This window comes from Cordyceps javanica, chromosome 1, assembly GCF_051103115.1.
Source record: "Cordyceps javanica chromosome 1, complete sequence".
Classification (NCBI taxonomy): Eukaryota; Fungi; Ascomycota; class Sordariomycetes; order Hypocreales; family Cordycipitaceae; genus Cordyceps; species Cordyceps javanica.
Window position 1 is genome coordinate 5938708 of NC_139295.1, and position 16919 is coordinate 5955626.

The 16919-nt window shown below is 57.9% G+C and overlaps 5 protein-coding genes and 2 non-coding genes across 7 annotated transcripts; 5 read left to right on the top strand and 2 right to left on the bottom strand.

The window, feature by feature from the left end:
- Positions 1–4156: 4156 nt before the first annotated feature.
- On the top strand, positions 4157–5354 carry V2A60_001779 (uncharacterized protein; the record flags this gene model as incomplete). Its single annotated transcript, XM_083253136.1, has 3 exons — positions 4157–4258; positions 4409–5027; positions 5125–5354. The coding sequence occupies 3 exons, from the start codon at positions 4157–4159 to the stop codon at positions 5352–5354; spliced, it is 951 nt and encodes a 316-aa protein (XP_083109262.1).
- A 637-nt stretch (positions 5355–5991) lies between these two features.
- On the bottom strand, positions 5992–7788 carry V2A60_001780 (uncharacterized protein; the record flags this gene model as incomplete). Its single annotated transcript, XM_083253137.1, has 1 exon — positions 5992–7788. One exon carries the CDS (start codon positions 7786–7788, stop codon positions 5992–5994), a length of 1797 nt encoding a protein of 598 aa, XP_083109263.1.
- A 2185-nt stretch (positions 7789–9973) lies between these two features.
- On the top strand, positions 9974–10531 carry V2A60_001781 (uncharacterized protein; the record flags this gene model as incomplete). Its single annotated transcript, XM_083253138.1, has 1 exon — positions 9974–10531. The coding sequence occupies one exon, from the start codon at positions 9974–9976 to the stop codon at positions 10529–10531; it is 558 nt and encodes a 185-aa protein (XP_083109264.1).
- Positions 10532–10659: 128 nt separating this feature from the next.
- On the bottom strand, positions 10660–12767 carry V2A60_001782 (uncharacterized protein; the record flags this gene model as incomplete). Its single annotated transcript, XM_083253139.1, has 3 exons — positions 10660–12268; positions 12369–12585; positions 12671–12767. The coding sequence occupies 3 exons, from the start codon at positions 12765–12767 to the stop codon at positions 10660–10662; spliced, it is 1923 nt and encodes a 640-aa protein (XP_083109265.1).
- A 1079-nt stretch (positions 12768–13846) lies between these two features.
- Positions 13847–13937, top strand: V2A60_001783. Its single transcript has one exon. It is a non-coding gene; the product is annotated as a tRNA-His (tRNA).
- A 66-nt stretch (positions 13938–14003) lies between these two features.
- On the top strand, positions 14004–14095 carry V2A60_001784. The gene has a single exon. It is a non-coding gene; the product is annotated as a tRNA-His (tRNA).
- Positions 14096–14574: 479 nt separating this feature from the next.
- On the top strand, positions 14575–16719 carry V2A60_001785 (ankyrin repeat domain-containing protein; the record flags this gene model as incomplete). Its single annotated transcript, XM_083253140.1, has 2 exons — positions 14575–14993; positions 15075–16719. 2 exons carry the CDS (start codon positions 14575–14577, stop codon positions 16717–16719), a joined length of 2064 nt encoding a protein of 687 aa, XP_083109266.1.
- Between the last annotated feature and the right edge of the window lie 200 nt (positions 16720–16919).

A 16919-nucleotide genomic window follows, 5' to 3' on the forward strand; every position in this document is an offset into this window, starting at 1 on the left:
TTTTGAGGGTTCAAGCACCAAGGCTAGCTCGCACGTCAGACACGGTGTCCCAATGGGGGCTCGGAACCCATCTCCGTACCTGCGCTGACAATGCAGCCAGCTAGGGCCCCAAAAGCCGGTTGTCCAAGATGTCAAGGTCAGAAAGAGGCAATGGCCGCAAGGTCAGAAACGCCAAAGGCTGAGGAGCCGAGTTTTTGGCGTGCGGCTGTGTTCAGCCCTACCAACGCACACAAGTAACGGGCGTTTCGGGATGAACTTCTTTTCAGCAATGGCGGCGAGGAACGCCATCCCGGACCCCCGTACCAGTTGGAAAAGTTGCCGCGGCCCCCTCCCCCATCGCCAGAGCCTGACAGTCTTGAAATCCTCTTTCGGCCCGCTCGTGGCGCGCCTTGGGATTCGGAAGAGGAGGAGTAGTCGGAGGAGGAGGAGGGCAAGAGTCGTTGGACAAGGAAGGCGGAGAAAAAACGCTGCCCTTGCTATTATAAAATACACCAAAAAACCGGATGGTGCAGAAGCTCGTCAGGCTTCGGCTTCGGGGACCATATCGGTGAAAGGCGCGTCCGTGAGTGGCCAGAAATTTTGTTTCGCTACGGTGCCCGCGGAGAGTCGCGTGCATGCATGCATTTCAACGTGTGTTGACTCGAGAAGGGCAATTGTCTCTTTGAGACGCGGGTAAACGGAGGAGCACGCAAATAGACAGGGATGCAGGGGTCAAATGCCGACGCCATCGACAACGACGAAGGCGAGGATCGGGCCGTCTTCAGCGGAGGGGTATAATAACGGGCAAATTGCATCAACGGTTGGACCACGGACCCCCCCCCTCCCCCCTGTACGGATACACTTGTGTGCATGGCTACATTCAGGACTGGGCGATCCAAGCGGAAACGGAGAAACTACGAGCGAGGGGAGAGAAGAAGAAAGAGAAGGAGGAGGAGGAGGAGGAGGAGGAGGAGGATGGTTGGTAGCAGGGAGGCGCGGCGCAACGGCGGTCCCAAACCTCCGGCCGATGGGAGCTCGATTGGGCTCTTGTAATAAGTAAACCGTCCTTCCAAAGTCATCTCGTTCATCTCGTCTGCTGCCGTCGCCCGGCGCTTTCTTTCGCCGTCAAACCCTTGTCCGCCGAGAAGCTGTGGGCACTCGCGTGGGACGGGCTGTACCAGTAACGTCGCCAGTAGAAAGAAAGAGATGTGCGAGGGGATTTGAGGGGGCGGTGCAAAGCGACGGAGACGGCCAGATGGATGGGCTGGCCAAATTGAACCAAACATGGCCCCCCTCCTCTTCCATCTTCACAAGGCGACCCCCCCCCCCCCCCCTCTCCCTTCTAGCCCCCTCCAGGGCGACCAGGGCCTAGCTACCCAATTCGTGCATGATTTGAATTGTTTCTACGGATACTGGGCAGGTGGTACTGGTAGGTAGGCAGGTAGGCCAATCTCGGGACACCTGTGCATCATCAGGGAGGGGAGGGAGATGCGCATGACTGTGCACCAACCGAAACTTGGCACGCATGTCTTGGGTGCAGACTTGCTCTGCTTTATCATGCATGTCTTTTGAGCAGGAGAGGTTTTTTTTTTTTTTTTTTTTTTTTTTTTTTTTTTGGTTTTACAGCAACCAGCTGCTGCTACCTTGCTGGCGCCCAAACACGTATGTATATGCTCTCTGAAAGAAAAGGAAGGGATGACAAGTCGAAGCGGACATTTTCTCTCGTTTTTTTTCCCCCTTTCCCTTTGGAATTACGAGCCTTTCTTTCTTTACTTTTTCTCTCTCTTTTTTTTTTTCTCTCTCTTTTTGCCTCTGGCGGCGTCATGGAGCCGGCCGGTACACTTGCCCGATTTGGACAAGATGATCCAGGATAAAGTCGCGAGGCCTCGGTGCCGGGCGAGGAGGGGGAGGGGCATTTGCAGGAGGAACGGCAAGGAGCGGCATGGGAAGAGAGAGAGGGGGCCCAGATACTTAGTTAGCAGACTACTAAGTAGTAGGAGGGAAGCTTGGGCATTCTTAGCTATAAACCCAGTCAGTTTGGACGGGTCCAACACCCGTCCGGAGAGGAGATTGCTGCGGGCTCTTTTGCTTTTTCGGTCCTCTAGGTGTGTGTGCCCACTCCGGCGACCTTCCTCTTACGAATTTGTCGGAAGAGCATAGAGAAAGACACTGAGAGACAAGAGCTGGCTCCAGCATCTCCCCCCCCCCCCTTCTTCACATGCCTGGCGACCTGAAAAAGAGTCCACCGTGAATGACAGGGATTGTTACTGGGAAAGGCGGCCGTTTCGATTTCTCTGATACGTAACAACAGGTGGTATCGGCAAGTGAGCCCGTGGTTTGATCTAAGGTCCCGAAGCACCATGGCGCGCCTGGGATGACGAACTGATCGCGCGGGCGCCTTTCAGAGACAAGACGGAAACTAGGAACTCGCAAGCCTCCCGTTTGGCTTAGCTCTTTGTTTTTTTCTTTTTGCCTTTTCCATCTTGCCTCTCCTCCTCTCCCTCTCTCTCCCTCTCTCTCCTTCTCTCTGCCCTCCCCTCTGTCCCTAGTTATTCCGCCCACTTTCCGCGCCACCACCAAAATCCTTTATAGATTTCAGTTCGATGGGACTAAACCCTGTTCAAAGAATGGATCCAGCGCACTGGTGTGGTGGTGTGGTCTTCAGGCCGGCCTGTAGTAGCTGCAGTAGCTTGTATCAAAACAGAAAGGAGAAGTTAAAAAAGGCACAGGGAAGGAAGGGGAAAAAAAAAAAAAAAAAAAAAGGCCAAACCCCCCTTTGAAAGCACACACGCGCGCACACACATTTACAAAAGGTCCCTATCTGAATAGTCTGACGTACCGCCCCGCCATCGTTTGGTCCGGCTCCCCTCCAAACCAGGGTTCGCTTCCCCCCGAAGCCATGCAAAGTGAACTCCAGCGACCACTATTCTTCTCGAGTTTTCTCAGTTTTAGAATGCGGCTCTTTTGCGGTTGATGGGAGCAAAGGTGGATAGCTGTCTTGAACCTCTGGAGGGCGAATCGCTCTCTCTTCCCCCCCCTAAAGCCCTTGGGCATTCCCGGAGGAGACGTCATTCCCAGCCGCCTCAATGCTACAATGCTGCAACGCAAGCGTGCAGCCCTCCATATCAATCAACCAGGAACCCGTCTAGTTGATTAGGTTCCCTCGCGGCCCTCTCTGTTTCTGCCAATCTTTGCACCCCCCTCCCCCCTTCTTCCTCCCCTCATCCACACACCCGGCTCGCCTACTTGTAGGAGGGGCAGGGCGCACCACCGGGGCCGATGGAGGGCCCCCGGTATGTAGCCAAGGTTGGACCCAGAACGGCGGCCCGGGAGTAACGAGTTCTTTTTGACAGGGCTAGTTTGACTGTGTACATGGGCCGTGGCCGCTACTACGCGTGCGTGCTCCAGATGCGCTGCCGCCCCCTTCCCTCCTTCTTTCCCGGACAAAAAGCAATCGTTTTCCTTTTTGTTTTGTAGATTACATTTCCTGTCCTCTACACACCCTTTGTTGCGACCAGGGTCTTCACCCCCCGTGTCGGAAAGACCTCTTGGAGATGGTCGCTCGAAAAGCCGTTTCAACATTTGCCAATGCCCTTCACGAAGCGACACAATAATAGGACGCTACTATCAGGTATATTCATGCCGGCATCCTCGTCCTGAAAAGACGAAATTGCGATTTATAGTGCCCCCCCCTTGGCAGACTGTTGCGGCAGGAACATTAAAAAGTGACAACACCAGGTCGGTTCATCAGACCACACAAACCACCATATAGATGCACCTTGCCTCATCGGAACAACAAGAAAGATCAATAGCGTTGAGAATCGATATTTCTCCACAGAGGCCATCATCTGAGCTTGTATCTGTCGCCTCGGCAGACGACTTTTGTGATTTCCACGTGGGCAACCCGCTCAGGCACATACAATATCACCCTTCCTCCCTCCCTTCTTTGGCGAAACTTTCGATATTGCTCGTATAATTAAAGTTACGAAACACGCATAGCCCTATCTCGTTGGGCTCGAATTGGGCTGCCAACTGCCGAGGGCTTCTTGTGTCTTCCAGGACGTCGTCTCGCAACCAAAAACCGCCTCTTTAGGCGTTTTGTACTTGGCGTTGAAAGCATGCCGCGCAGCCTCGACACAAAAGCCTTTGATATACCAAGTGCGGCCAATGTACCATGATGCGCATAGCGGTTGCCGGAGGACTAGGTCTTGGGTATCTGATTGCAACGCACCTGTCGCTTGCTGAGAACGCGTACAATGTCGTCGTGCTGTCCCGGACGGTATGTTGGTCTGCACAGATGTTTTGGCCCTCCTTCCCTCCCCCTCCCTTCCTTTTCGTAGGGCGTCTCATGACATGCAAGGTCTCAAAAAAAAAAAAAAAAGAATCCCAATCGCTCTCAAGCTAACATGCATCTCCCGACAAACCAAAGCCCAGGAGAGAATTCGCCGCCCACGGCATCCAGGTTCACGTGGTCGACTACCACAACAAGGACACGCTGCGGTTCGCCCTCAACGGCATCGACCTCGTCATATCCACCATTTCGGGCCAGGAGCAGCTGAACCTCATCAACGCGGCGGGCCACGGCCGGGTGCGCTACTTTGTGCCGTCCGAGTTTGAGGGCAGCCTCGCGAAGCGGCCGCCGGCCCGCTCGGATCCCCTCGACCGCGGCAGCGCCGCGGCGCTGGCCCTCCTGCGCCAGTGGTCCGACGGCTCGTCGCGCATGAAGTGGACCGTCTTCTCGTGCGGCGTCCTGATGGAGCGCTTCCACCCGTACGGGCTCGCGGGCATCTTCAACATGGGCGCCGGCGAGGGCGTGGGCACGGTGGGCAGCTACCTGGCCGACATCAACAACGGCTTCGCCGACTACACGCCGAGGGATGCCAAGGGGAACTCGGTCAAGATTTGCCTCACCAGCGTCCTCGACGTCGTGAGGTTCATCGTGGCCGCCGTGGAGCTCGGTCCCTCGACCTGGCCGAGCGAGTTCACCATGAGGGGCGACAAGAAGAGCCTGGCAGACGTGATCGCTGCCATGTCGACCGCTCGAAACGGTGCGTCTCCCCCTTCTCCCCCTTCTGGCAAACCAACGGACGGATCTGTGCCGCCGGAACAACCCCCCCCCCCTCTCCCTAAAGCTGACTGTCCCAGTTCAATTCGAAACACATGCGCTCAGCTACCAGGAACTGCTGACGCACATTGCCTACAATTCCGAAATGGGCCATTTTGACCGCGTGGCCTATCTTCAGAGAAACCTGGAAACCGCCAACGGCCGCTACGATTTTTCACGGACAACGCTAAACGACGCCGTCGAAAGGAGCAGTCGAGTCAGCGTCCATCCCATGAGCTTTCGGCAATGGCTGGCGACAGTCTGCTCTTGATTCTTGTCAGCCCTTGCCGGCTCTTTTGATTTATACGTTATACCCGCTCACACACAGTAGAAGAGCGCGTTTTACATGACAAAACCTTGTTCTACCGGAGCAAGGTACCTATTACGAAACTTGACGTTATGTTCTTTTAACCTTTTCGACGTGGATACGAGAAACATGAAAGACTGGGCGGAAGGGCCGTCTTGCGCCGAAAAGGGCGAGGCGGCCAGAATGCAGCTGAGTTGAAGCATAAAGAATGAAGCAAAATGGTAGGAAACTGAACAGCATTATGGACCTATTAGGCATATTAGGCATATTGGGCATTTTTGGCTTTTAAGCAGTCTTGAGTCATTTGCAGTATTGTATAGATGATCATTTTTTTATTACCTTTGTGTGACAAATCACTTTCTCGAGTCTCCGAGTCCCCCCTGTTATCCCTAGAGACACATCTTTTTTGGGTTGTTGAGCCCCCTCTATTCTCTCAGGATCTACATTTTCTGTCGAGTCGTTGAGCTCTCTGTGAATCTACAAGCATCTCCTTCCTTGTGCCCTTGAGCTCCCCCAGTTTTACCAACACCGCCGTATGCACCAACCACTGCGCCGTTATAAATCAGAATGACGAAAGGAAAAATGCCTCGTTTTGCAATGATCATGCTTGCTCCGCCACAATAGCGGGAGCAGCAGGCTCTTTACCAGCAGCGGCGGCGGTGCCAGCCGACTCGGGCTCGGGCGTATCATCGTAGTCGTCGCCGTACTCGGACACGACCCAGAGGCAGAACTGCTCCCACTGAATCTGCCACTCCTTGATGCGCTGGGCCTTGACGCTGTCGCCTAAGCTGGCGGCCTTGATGTTGCCGATCCAGGCGTCGCTGTCCTCGTCCTCAAAGGCGGACCAGCGCACGCTGTTCTCGGCGAGGCTGGCGAGGCCGGCGAGGCCCAGGTTCTCCCAGCCCTGCAGGGCCTGCCAAAAGTCGTGGGACATGCCGGCGGTGCCCTGGCCCATCATGGCGGGGTCGTCGTTGCAGAGGCAGCAGGGGACGCCGCGGGCGAGCAGTGCGGGGAGGGGGTGGGCGGAGACGGAGCCGCAGAGGCGGAGGACCTCGTTGGAGATGGGGCAGGCCTCGACAAGGATGCGCTTTTCGCGGACCATGTCGATGAGAAGGGGGTGCTTGTAAAGCGAGTAGCCGTGGCCGATGCGGCGGGTGCCGAGGAGGACGGCGTCAAAGAGGTTGCAGTCGGTGGCGTCGCCGTCGCCGAGGGTCTCGCCGGCGTGGAAGAAGAAGGGGATGGAAACGCCTTCCTGGGCGCACTGCTTGCGGAACCAGAAGAGCTCGGGCAGCAGATCGCGGAGGGTACGGCCGGGGTTCTCGTATCCGACAACGTCGTAGCCGAGGACGAGGTTGGGAAACTCCATCTTGGTAGTGATGCAGTGGTCCATGTCCTCGATGATGGGGCGGGTGTCGAGCGCGCGCAGCGACGTCCAGATGATTCCGAGGCCCCAGAAGCCACGGCCCTCGTCGGAGGCCTGGAAGCTGGCAATCTCCTCCTGTATGACCTCGAAGAGGTGCAAATAGTCCTGTTCCGGCCTCTCGTGGCGGTCGCGGCAGTAGTTGATGGGCCAGGCGAAGCGGAGCTCAGCCCAGTAGACGCCGTCGGCCTTGAGCTGACGCATCAGGGCGCGCAGGTACAGGCGGACCATGGGCTCGTACGTCATGATGGTGGCCGAGGAGATGAAGCAGTTCTGGAACTTGGCCCAGATGGCGTCGATGCCGTGGTGCTGGTGACGGGCGTCCTGGGGGTGCAGCGTGCAGCGGCCGGTCAGCCACCGGACGAAGCCGTCGCGGCCGCCTTCCGGGAACTCGTCGGCCATCTTGGTCAGGAGGAGAAACTTGTCCTTCTTGTAGTCGGCGTTCCAGACGGAGGACCCCTGCAGACGCTCCTTGGCTCGGTAGCGGAATGTGACGAGCCCCTGCTCGAGGGCCTCGGGGCTCGCGAGCGGGCGGTCGCTGGCGATGTGGATGTTGGGGAGCTTGAGGAGCTCGCGGACGAGGTACTCAAAGTCGACCATGGCCTCGAGGTGGGCGTGCAGCAGGGAGCCCTTGGGCATCTGGCGGACGATGCGCCAGAGCTTGGTGCTCTCCATGCGGTCCTTGCCCATGGAGAACATCATGCCGGGGAAGATGGTGGCGTGCGTCTCGCTGGCCATCTTCTCCTCGACGTCGCCGGTCCAGGTCGTGCGCAGCTCCTCGGCGCGGACGCGCTCGACGATGCGGCACGCGCGCTTGGCAATGGGCGAGAGGGACTGGCGAAAGGCGGCGTCGGCACGCTTCGTCTTTTCCTGGGCGATGAGGTTGGCGCGGCCGGCCATGTACTGCTGCAGGAAGGGGTCGTCCCGGGAGGGTATCTCCTGGGAGACTTCCTCCCACACATCATTGGGCATGGCCATGCTGGGCGGTTGCGAGGACGGTGAGCGAGCTTTTTTTGGTGGGAGACGGGCGGCCGTTCGTATGTGCCTGTGACCGGGGCCGTGTGCAGTTGGTCTGGACTGACAAGGGCAAGACGAGGCCGCTGTCTCGGCGGGCGGGGTGGCAGGGTGGTCTCGGCCGGTTCCGAAAGGCCGGAGAACAAACGGGTCTAGTTTCGACAATCTATCCTCCTTTTGGTGGGGAAATGGTGCAAAGTCGACGCAGACCTCGCAAGGTTTACGGTGCAGCGTGGCTGCAGGTCGGTCTCTGCGGGTTGAGGCGGCCACACGAGGCTCTCGCACGAAGCAGGCCGGCGACGCACAACACACACTCGGCGCTATCGGGCTCTGGACGGGCTGTTGGAAGGAAAACCTTCAAGGAAAAGCTCGGTTATCCAACGCGAGGAAGAGTCGAATGCTCGGCAGTTGGATGCTCGGCAGCAGCTTCGTGCAAACAGATGGTTGTTAGACGGGGGATCGACGTCAAGTAGAGCAGCCAGTAGAAGCTGGCCGTTGGCCTGGCGGGGTGACGAGGTCTAGGGATGGTGGGGTCAGGCGACGTCACAACGGGCAGTCGGTGTCTTGTTGTAGGACGTGATTGGCTGCATGTGGTAGGTTTTACAGGAACAGTTGATTAGGAGGAACTGTAATATAGCCTTGCAGTGGTTTTTAAAAGAGGGCAAAATATTTTGGATGAGAAACAAATTGCTACGAGTCAATAGGATTGTGTACCTTCAGCCACTGAACCGGGCCTTGGTTTGTCGGTCGTCACGTCATGGCCATATCAAGGATCATCACTACTGACACTTACCAGTCAGCAGTATACTATTGATTTGTCTTGAGGGCAAGGGGGGTATATACAGTTGAGGCTGTACAGGGGTGCTTCAGGGCCTTTAGTGGATGTGGGTGTCCGCTGCAGCCTTTTTTTGCAGTGGCCAGGCTGCCCAAAGGTCCCCCAAGGTCCACCAAAGAAGCCCAAGTAGGTAAGCACTTTAGGTACCAAGGTATCTTGTGTTGGGCCAGTCAGCGGGGAAGCCTGCTACCTTTTGCCGCCACATGCTGTCCTAGATAGCTATTGTTATTGGCGGAGCCTTGATCAAAATCCTTTACTGGTATCTTTTCCTCTTGCAGTTTATCTACTGGTAGTCATAGTCACGTAGAAGTACTTGTGCCATTTCTTCACAATCTGATCCGTAAGTACACCACCACGTTTCCGAGTACTCCGTACTGCCCCCCTGGCCCTGTTCGCCCCCCCTGTTAGCGTCCGCACTCACCCGCTAGCCCCCCTGGCCACTGGCCTGTAGCATGCCGATTCACCGCGACGCCACATCACATCGTCACCAAATCCTCTCGACACCCTTATTATTATTATTTTTTTCTTCGCTTCCTTCTCGCCAACTAATGCATCTGCTCACGGGCTCCCAATCCCTCAACGCCCATCCCTTGATGCTACGAGCCACTCAAGTTGCCTGATTCCGCACACCTGGGCCCGGCGCACCACTACAGGCTTGGCCGCCATTTTGCGTCCCAATCCTCCACAATGCAGGTCTCGACCGCTGCAGCAAGAAGACGAATTAGGCATTCCTCCCCCGGTACGGAGTACTCCGTATCAGTACAATTTCTAGGTTCATCATTCGATTGACATCTCTGCAAGGATGTGCTGAAAAGGAAACCTCTCTCCGCCGTTGGCCAGAGCAAAAAAAAAAAAAAAAAACTCGTCACCTGCCAGGTCCCACGTCACAGACAATCGACATTGCATGGCGCCACCGCCAGAACCAGCCTAGCATGATCGTTTTTTTGCTTGTCCTTGCTTACAACACGAGAGGATCAAGTGCTATCGTCTTCGTGTTTGTATCCTGCTCGGGGTCTGGCCGATCCGGAAACGATCTGCTTCGTCCTCCTCCAGCAGGGTCGTGTTGGCGACTTGGCACCTCGCAGTCCACATTTCGCCGCACCCTCCTCGCCTCCTCACCTCTGCCTTGAACAGGGAGCATGTATCGTTTGCTGTCATTTGACGTGGAGTGTGACGGAAACTTTAATTTTTGAGGGCCGACTTTGTAATCCTGGAGCCGGGGAGCAGCCCGTGTCTCAGCAAAGCCCTGTCCCGTCTAAGTCGAGTATATAAACAAGTCGCCTTTCCGCCGCACCCCAATGCTTCCAGGTAGAGATGCCCTTGGCCTTGTACACATTCACATATACTGCAACACATACACCCCCGGACATTATGAAGCTCTCCTTCTCTCTTGTCATCTCCTTCATCGTCGGCACGGCTCTTGGTGCTGCCATCTCTGCCCGGCAAGACACCCCCGTCCCCAACGGTTTCTGCTGCTTCCACCTCCAAGACACCACCACTGGCAAGCATGTCCAGCAGGATGCCCGCACCGGCTACGTCTACCTCGATGACCCCAGCCTTCCCGAGGGCTGGTACTGCATCAACCAGAACGCCGGCTCCAACGTCCTCTACGACCGCCGCAACAATGCCTGCATCCTGACCTCCCCAGACAACTCCTTCCAGTGCCTCGACGGCACGCCCGGCGGCGACACCTGGCAGCTGGTCAATTACGTCTCCAACGCCATTCTGCTCGAGGACTACGGCAGCATCGAGTTCAACGTCTGCGGCGCCGACGGTCGGCAGCAAGTCTTTGGTTCGCAGCCTCCTGCTGGTCTCGGCTGCCGAAAGACGCAGCTGCTCGCCGACAACCGAGCCGGTCAGTGCAAGTGGTAGACGCGTTATACACACCTTTTTTTTTTCACATACTTGTCCCATCATTCTATATACCGAAATTTACATATTCTGGATTTTAAAAAGATTTCTGCGTGCCTTGCCTTTTCCGGCCCTTTTTGCCCCTGCCGTTATAGCTTCGGCGGCGCAGCTCCCACGTCGTCGTGTCCGTAGACAATAAGGGCATCCTTGCGCAGCTCAGACGCCGTGTCTTGCCTCTCCCGTTTCTCGACGCCGTTGTATTTCTGCTCGACGAAGCGCGCCAAGATCTCCTGCGCCGCAGCGTCACCGTCACTCGCGGCGTCAACGTACAGCAGAAGGGAGACGAGGATATCACCCAGCACCCATACCAGATCCCGGGCCTCGCCCATGAGATCTGCCTGGGCCGTATTCACAATCTTGGCGCGCAGCGCCGTCCACTCCTGCACGGCATCCCAGCCCTTGGGGGATTTGCCAGAAAACGCGGCGGCCTTGCCAATCACGTCGTCCAGCGCCGCGATGCAGTGCTGGCCCGCCTTGGGGTGCTTGAGAGCCCGGATCGTGTCCGTGCTGAGCACGTCTGTAGTGCCCTCCCAGATTGGCAGCACCGAAACGTCGCGGAAAATTCTCGACACGTTGAGGTACTCCTGCTCCTCATTGTCCATGTATCCCACCCCGCCCAGCGCCTCCATGCACGAGAAGACGAGCGACACGGACGGCTTGCACACGTACGCCTTTGTGACTTGGCTGAGAACGCGAATCAGAGGCAGCGCCAGCTTCGCGTCCGGGGTCAGCGCTTTCAGCGCCGGCGCGACGTCGTCGTACTCGTTGTTCGGGTACTCGGAGACGCCGAGAACGTAGGCCGCGTAGAGGCTGAGCAGCATGAGGCCGCGGTACTCGCCCGTCATCCTGGCGAGCGTGCGCATGTGCAGCGGGCTGTGGATCAGACGCATGCGCGCGCGGTTCCCGGCGCCGACCTCTCGCACGCGGGCAAACGCCTTGGCAATGGCCAGGGCGCGTCCGACGTACGACACGGCCGACACGGCCGAGTACACGCGCGTGATGGTGAGGACGCTGCCAATCTCCTGGATGCCCTTGCCCTCCTCCCCGACGAGCCAGCCGCGCATGCCCTCGAGCACCAGCTCGGCCGTGGGCAGGGACTGGGTGCCAAACTTGTGCTTGAGGCGGGAGATGCGCACGCCGTTGAGCCTCTCGCCGTCCGGACGGGCGTGGCCGGCCATCGTCGTGGCGTGGGGGTCGTGGCGGCGCATCGGCGCCACAAAGGCCGACAGCCGACCGTCGGCGGCCGAGGTGCGTGCCAGCAGCACCGTCATCTTGGAGTCGGTGGCCGACGAGAACCACTTGAAGCCGCTGATGCTCCACGGCCCGAGGGGGATGTCCCCTTGCTGGGACGCGAGGCCAAACTCTGCGTTGGCGGGGCGCGTCGCGACCGTCTCCGTCTGGGAGACGTCGCTGCCGCCCGTGCGTTCCGTCATCCACTGCCCGGAAGTCCAGGCGACGCCCGGGTCGCGCGACGTCAGCCGGCGGTAGGCGTCCTCGTACACGCGTCGCTCGTCCGGCGTCAGCCTCGCCGAGAGGGACGGGTCCGTCAGGTGGCGGCGCAGCAGGCACGCCGCGCCGTCCTGCATCGCAGAAGGGCAGGTGACGATGGCGGAGGAGGGCTGCCAGAGATGCATGCGCAGAAACTGCAGAGGCCGCGAGAAGGGACCGTACGGCGTGTCGTATCCCGTAGCGACGATACTATAAAAGCAATACCGTTCAGCGTTTCGTTTCGTAGTTTTGATACTGCGGTGCGTTGCCGCCGCCCCCCGCGGGAAAGGAAGGAAAGTTTTTTTTTTACCCTTTGGAAATGCCCATGTTTTGCAGCTCGCGCCATCCTTCTCCGGTGACGAGCTCACCCGTGTAATGGCCAAAGGAGGATCGGCCAGAGCCCTTGAGGTATGGCAGGTTGCGGTACGCGTCCGAGATCCAGGTAAAGACTTGGTCGGACAGCACATCTTGACCGAGCGCTGCGACTTCCTCCCGGGTCTGCGAAGCTACACTTTCCGGCAGAAATACTAAACATGAAAACTCTGTTAGCCATCGCTGCTCAGTCGCGGAGTGGTCACTGGGTAGCGACAACGGCCGACGGGGGTCACATACGCTTAAAGCATCGCTTGTGGGAATCATCGTCGTAGAATTGATTCGGTAGCGTCGGTGGTGTTTGGAAAAAGCCCTTGTCGGCTCCGGAAGGCTCCATGGCGACAGTGTTTTGACTGATCAAGAATTTTTCTTCACAGGGTGCTTGAGTAGTGCTCGCGTGTCTTGTTGGTCTTTATATGCTTTAATACCCCGTTGCCCGTCCGGCCAAGTCGCTGGAACCGCCGGGGGCGGAGCTTCTGGTTTATTTAGTGCAGGTAACCTCGGCAGGTGGAGCGATGCCTCCCCAGAATGCGGAATTCTACCGCAAGGGCCTCCTTGAGGGCGGCATACAACTAGCTATAGCTTTGAGATGGTTCTGCACTTGTATTGCTGCAGCTACGAGGGGAGTCTGATTCGACGTCAAGTGGCGAGTGTTGTCAGTAAAGTAAACGGTCGTGTCATGGCGCTCAGTCGTATGTACCAGTGGAATGGCGCGGCGTGCCTTTGACACGGTTGCTCATCAGTACACACTATTTGTATACAAGGAAAGTGTCGCCATAATTCCTGCGATTTTGGAAAGAAAAACTGTCTGGTCTTTTTCCCGTCGCCATGATACATACACCTTGGCTCGCGGTCTTGTTCCGCAGAGGACCACTGTGGCTTGCTACCCTATGGACCGGGCGCTGTAACAACTCACCGTGTCCTCTGGTGATTTACAGGAGTTTGGAGAGCGTATAAACTTACATGTGACTTGAGGAATACATGTGTTGGTATGCGACTCATTTTATTCCCTCAGAGTATTCCTGCAAAGTATCAGATCAGTCGCTCGTTTCATAGCGTGTCCAGCGCAACCTGGCCGGCAACATTGCGCAGCTAGAGCAACAGCATGAGTATATTTTCAGCTTGTTTTCACGGAATGTATATTAATGCCAAGCCTCATCGATTCATTATCTGTATTCCAGTCAATATCGCCATGGCAGTAAAAAATCTTCTCTGCTCCCCTTGCCTCCCCCTTTGTGACAGTAACTTGGCTGAATTGCAGTGAAATATCGATAGCGATTCCACACAATCCCAGCTTTAGATGTCTCTCGTCGCGGCCAATCGGCGCCCTCAAATAGACTGATTTTGGTGGAGCATTTATGGGTGAGCTACATAGTCTTCTTTAAGTCCACCGCTCTCAACAATTAGACCAGTTACGCCACAGTCGTCTAGGGGTCAGGACACTAGTTTGTGGAGTTTTCAACACCGCGAACCACTGGAAACCGAGGTTCGAGTCCTCGCTGCGGCACTTGTCTTTTTTTCCATGTTGTATTCAATTCTCTTCCACTGGAGCGATGGTACATCATCCTGTTTGGCCACAGTCGTCTAGGGGTCAGGACACTAGTTTGTGGAGGATATTTTCTGCGCAAACCACTGGAAACCGAGGTTCGAGTCCTCGCTGCGGCATTCTTTTTGTAGATTGGTGATATCTTCTCTTTTTTTTCCTTTTGCCTTTTTGCTACATGATGTTTGTCCGATACTGATTCTGGTGGCTGTACGCAAGCTTGAGCCGCGACCCCAATGGGTTGCCTCTAGCAGTCGCTAACAGGCCGATATCAGCCAGCAGATCTTGACGTATTACGGCGCTGCCGGCCATCTTGCTGGGTTTCGTCATCCTACCTACTACAAATCTGGTCAGACAACCCCGTGTAGAAGAAGCCACGCAAGTGTTGCGCCCGTCCGCGTAATACAAGTGGCACCGCTACGCAAAGGATCATTCAGCCCACCATAAGGCTGTCTCCCAGACTATGAACTAAACTCCACACATCTGCAAGCCACCAATATACAGACAGCTGTCTGCTCGATATTCTGTACAAGCCTGAGGACTTTGGTCTCCTTTTCTATCTTTCAAATCACCGAGTGCGACTGTGGTCGATAAGTAGCAAATGGACAGCTTCTCGGTCGCCTCACTCACATCCACCACATCGTCAATCTCACAGCGCGCCCTCTCCGGCGCCAATGAGATTCGGAACATACAGCGGGCCGTTGACGGTCATGAAAGGGACAGCCAACCGCCGCTGAGTGATCTTGTGACCCTCGCTGACCTCCTCGAAAAGGCCAGCCGCGATGTCGAGAAGCTCGGTCAGGCCCTAGGCGCCTCGACCGCCGTCGCAGAGCGCTTACAGAAGAAGCTAAATGAAGCTCTGACGGCAAGCGAGACGACGCTGGCGGGGTTGGGCAAGCAGCTGATGCGCCTGGATGCGAGCAGCCTGGCGAGCGTGTACGTGAGCTACGTCCACAGACAACAACGCGTGGTGCTAGCATACAGCGATCTTTTTCAGTATTATACCCAAATCTCTGCTCTGTAGGTGTTTCCATGTTACTCACTGTTGCTACCCGAAAAACGCCATAGTACTGACAGGTTGGCTCATTACACCGCTCATAGACCTGATAGAGAGCGCCAGGACGAGCGCCTAGATACTAAAGACTGGCAACATCTCACAGAAGTGGCGGCGCAAGCCGCCAGCGAGGCTACGCAGTCGCCAAATACAATAATAACGATCCGAGCATCGGGACCCGATGGCGCCTCGCCGCCCGTCTACACAGCACCGGCAGCTTCCTCGCAACGGCCCGACGGCGTTGCCGCCGACGATGAGCGCGGCGGCTTTGGCTCCTTCGTGTCCTCACTCAAGGCCATGATGTCGTCGGTACTGCCCAAACCCGACCCGCTCGTGTGCGCGCTCTGCGAGGCGTGCGCGCGGGGAGACACGCGGCTCGTGCAGGGCCTGCTCGACCAGGGCGCCAGCATCGACGGGCGCAACGAGAACCGCGACACGCCGATGCACGTCGCCATCCAGGCCAACCAGGTCGCGGTGGCGGCGCTGCTGGCGGCCGCCGGCGCCGACTGCGAGGGCGCGCACAGCTCGGCCAAGCTGCCGCCGCTGTTCCAGGCCGCCGCCGCCGGCCAGACGGGCATGGCGCGGATGCTCCTCGACCACGGGTGCGATCCGCTGCAGGCGCCGCAGTACGGCACGCCGTACTTTTACGACGTTGTCGAGCGCGGCAGCGTCGACGGCGCGCGCCTGCTCCTCGAGCGCGGCTGCGACGCCGAGACGGCCAACTCGTCCGGCCGCAAGGTCATCGTCGCCGCGGTCCGCCGCGACAGCGTTCCCATGGTGGAGTTGCTCATCGCGCACGGCGCCAAGGTGCACGGCGTCTGCGACAGCAGCGGCGGCTCCCTCCTCGGTGCGACCAAGAACGCCGACATGGTGCGCGCGCTGCTCGACGCCGGCGCCGACGCCGACGCCCGCGGCGGCTCCGGCAGCTACGTGCTGGCCGACGCCGTGACGGAGCGCAACCTGCCCGTCGCGTACCTGCTGCTGAGCCGCGGCGCGCGCGGGGACCGCAGCACGCTCTCCGGGCAGCCGCTCGTCATCGCGGCCGTCCGCGACCGCCAGCTGCCCGCCCGCGACAAGACGGAGCTGGTGCGGCGCCTGCTGCAGCGCGGCGCAAAGGCCACGGCCAGGGAGGGCGGCGAGCCCGCGCTGCGCTTCGCGCTCGAGCACCCGGGCGGCGGCCTGCCCGAGGTCGTCGCGCTGCTGCTGCAGCACGGCGCCGAGGCCAACAGGTGCACCATGAACGGCAAGACGGGCGAGACGGCGCTGTTGTACGCCGTGCGCACCGGCAGGGCCGTCGAGGCGGGCCACCTCCTCAAGCACGGCGCCAACCCCAACGAGGGGTGCGACGGCAAGCACAGCGGCGGTAGGGGCAGGGACGGATCGCTGCCGTCGCCGCTGGTGCAGGCCGTCGTGCGACGCGACGCCGACCTGATTCGCCTGCTGCGTGGCTACGGTGCGAAGCTGGACGAGACGATGCTCGAGTTTGCCAAGGTCGTGGTGGAGCAGCCGCAAATCTACGAGAGCATCACGACGCCGCATGTGAACAGTGGTACTTTGCCGTCAGGCCAGCAAGGTACGGGGAGGGGGTTTTCGATGCAGGTAGACATTAGCATGGGCAGAGGCGGTGCGCCGCGGACGGCGAGTCCGCCCCCGGCATATGAGGCGGTTTCAGATTCTCGCACTCAAGGATGAACTGTACAGTATCAGTAGATTGTGCATATTGCAATCGCTATCAATACCCGAAAGTCTACACAGTACAAGTATTGGATCCGCCGCTCCGCATTGACCATTGACAATGGCACATAGTCAGCTCACGCGGCCAAGCCAAGAAGAGTTCATGTTTGAATTGTGCTCGACGTTTTGAGCACCCTGTAGTCGGAAAATGCCAAATG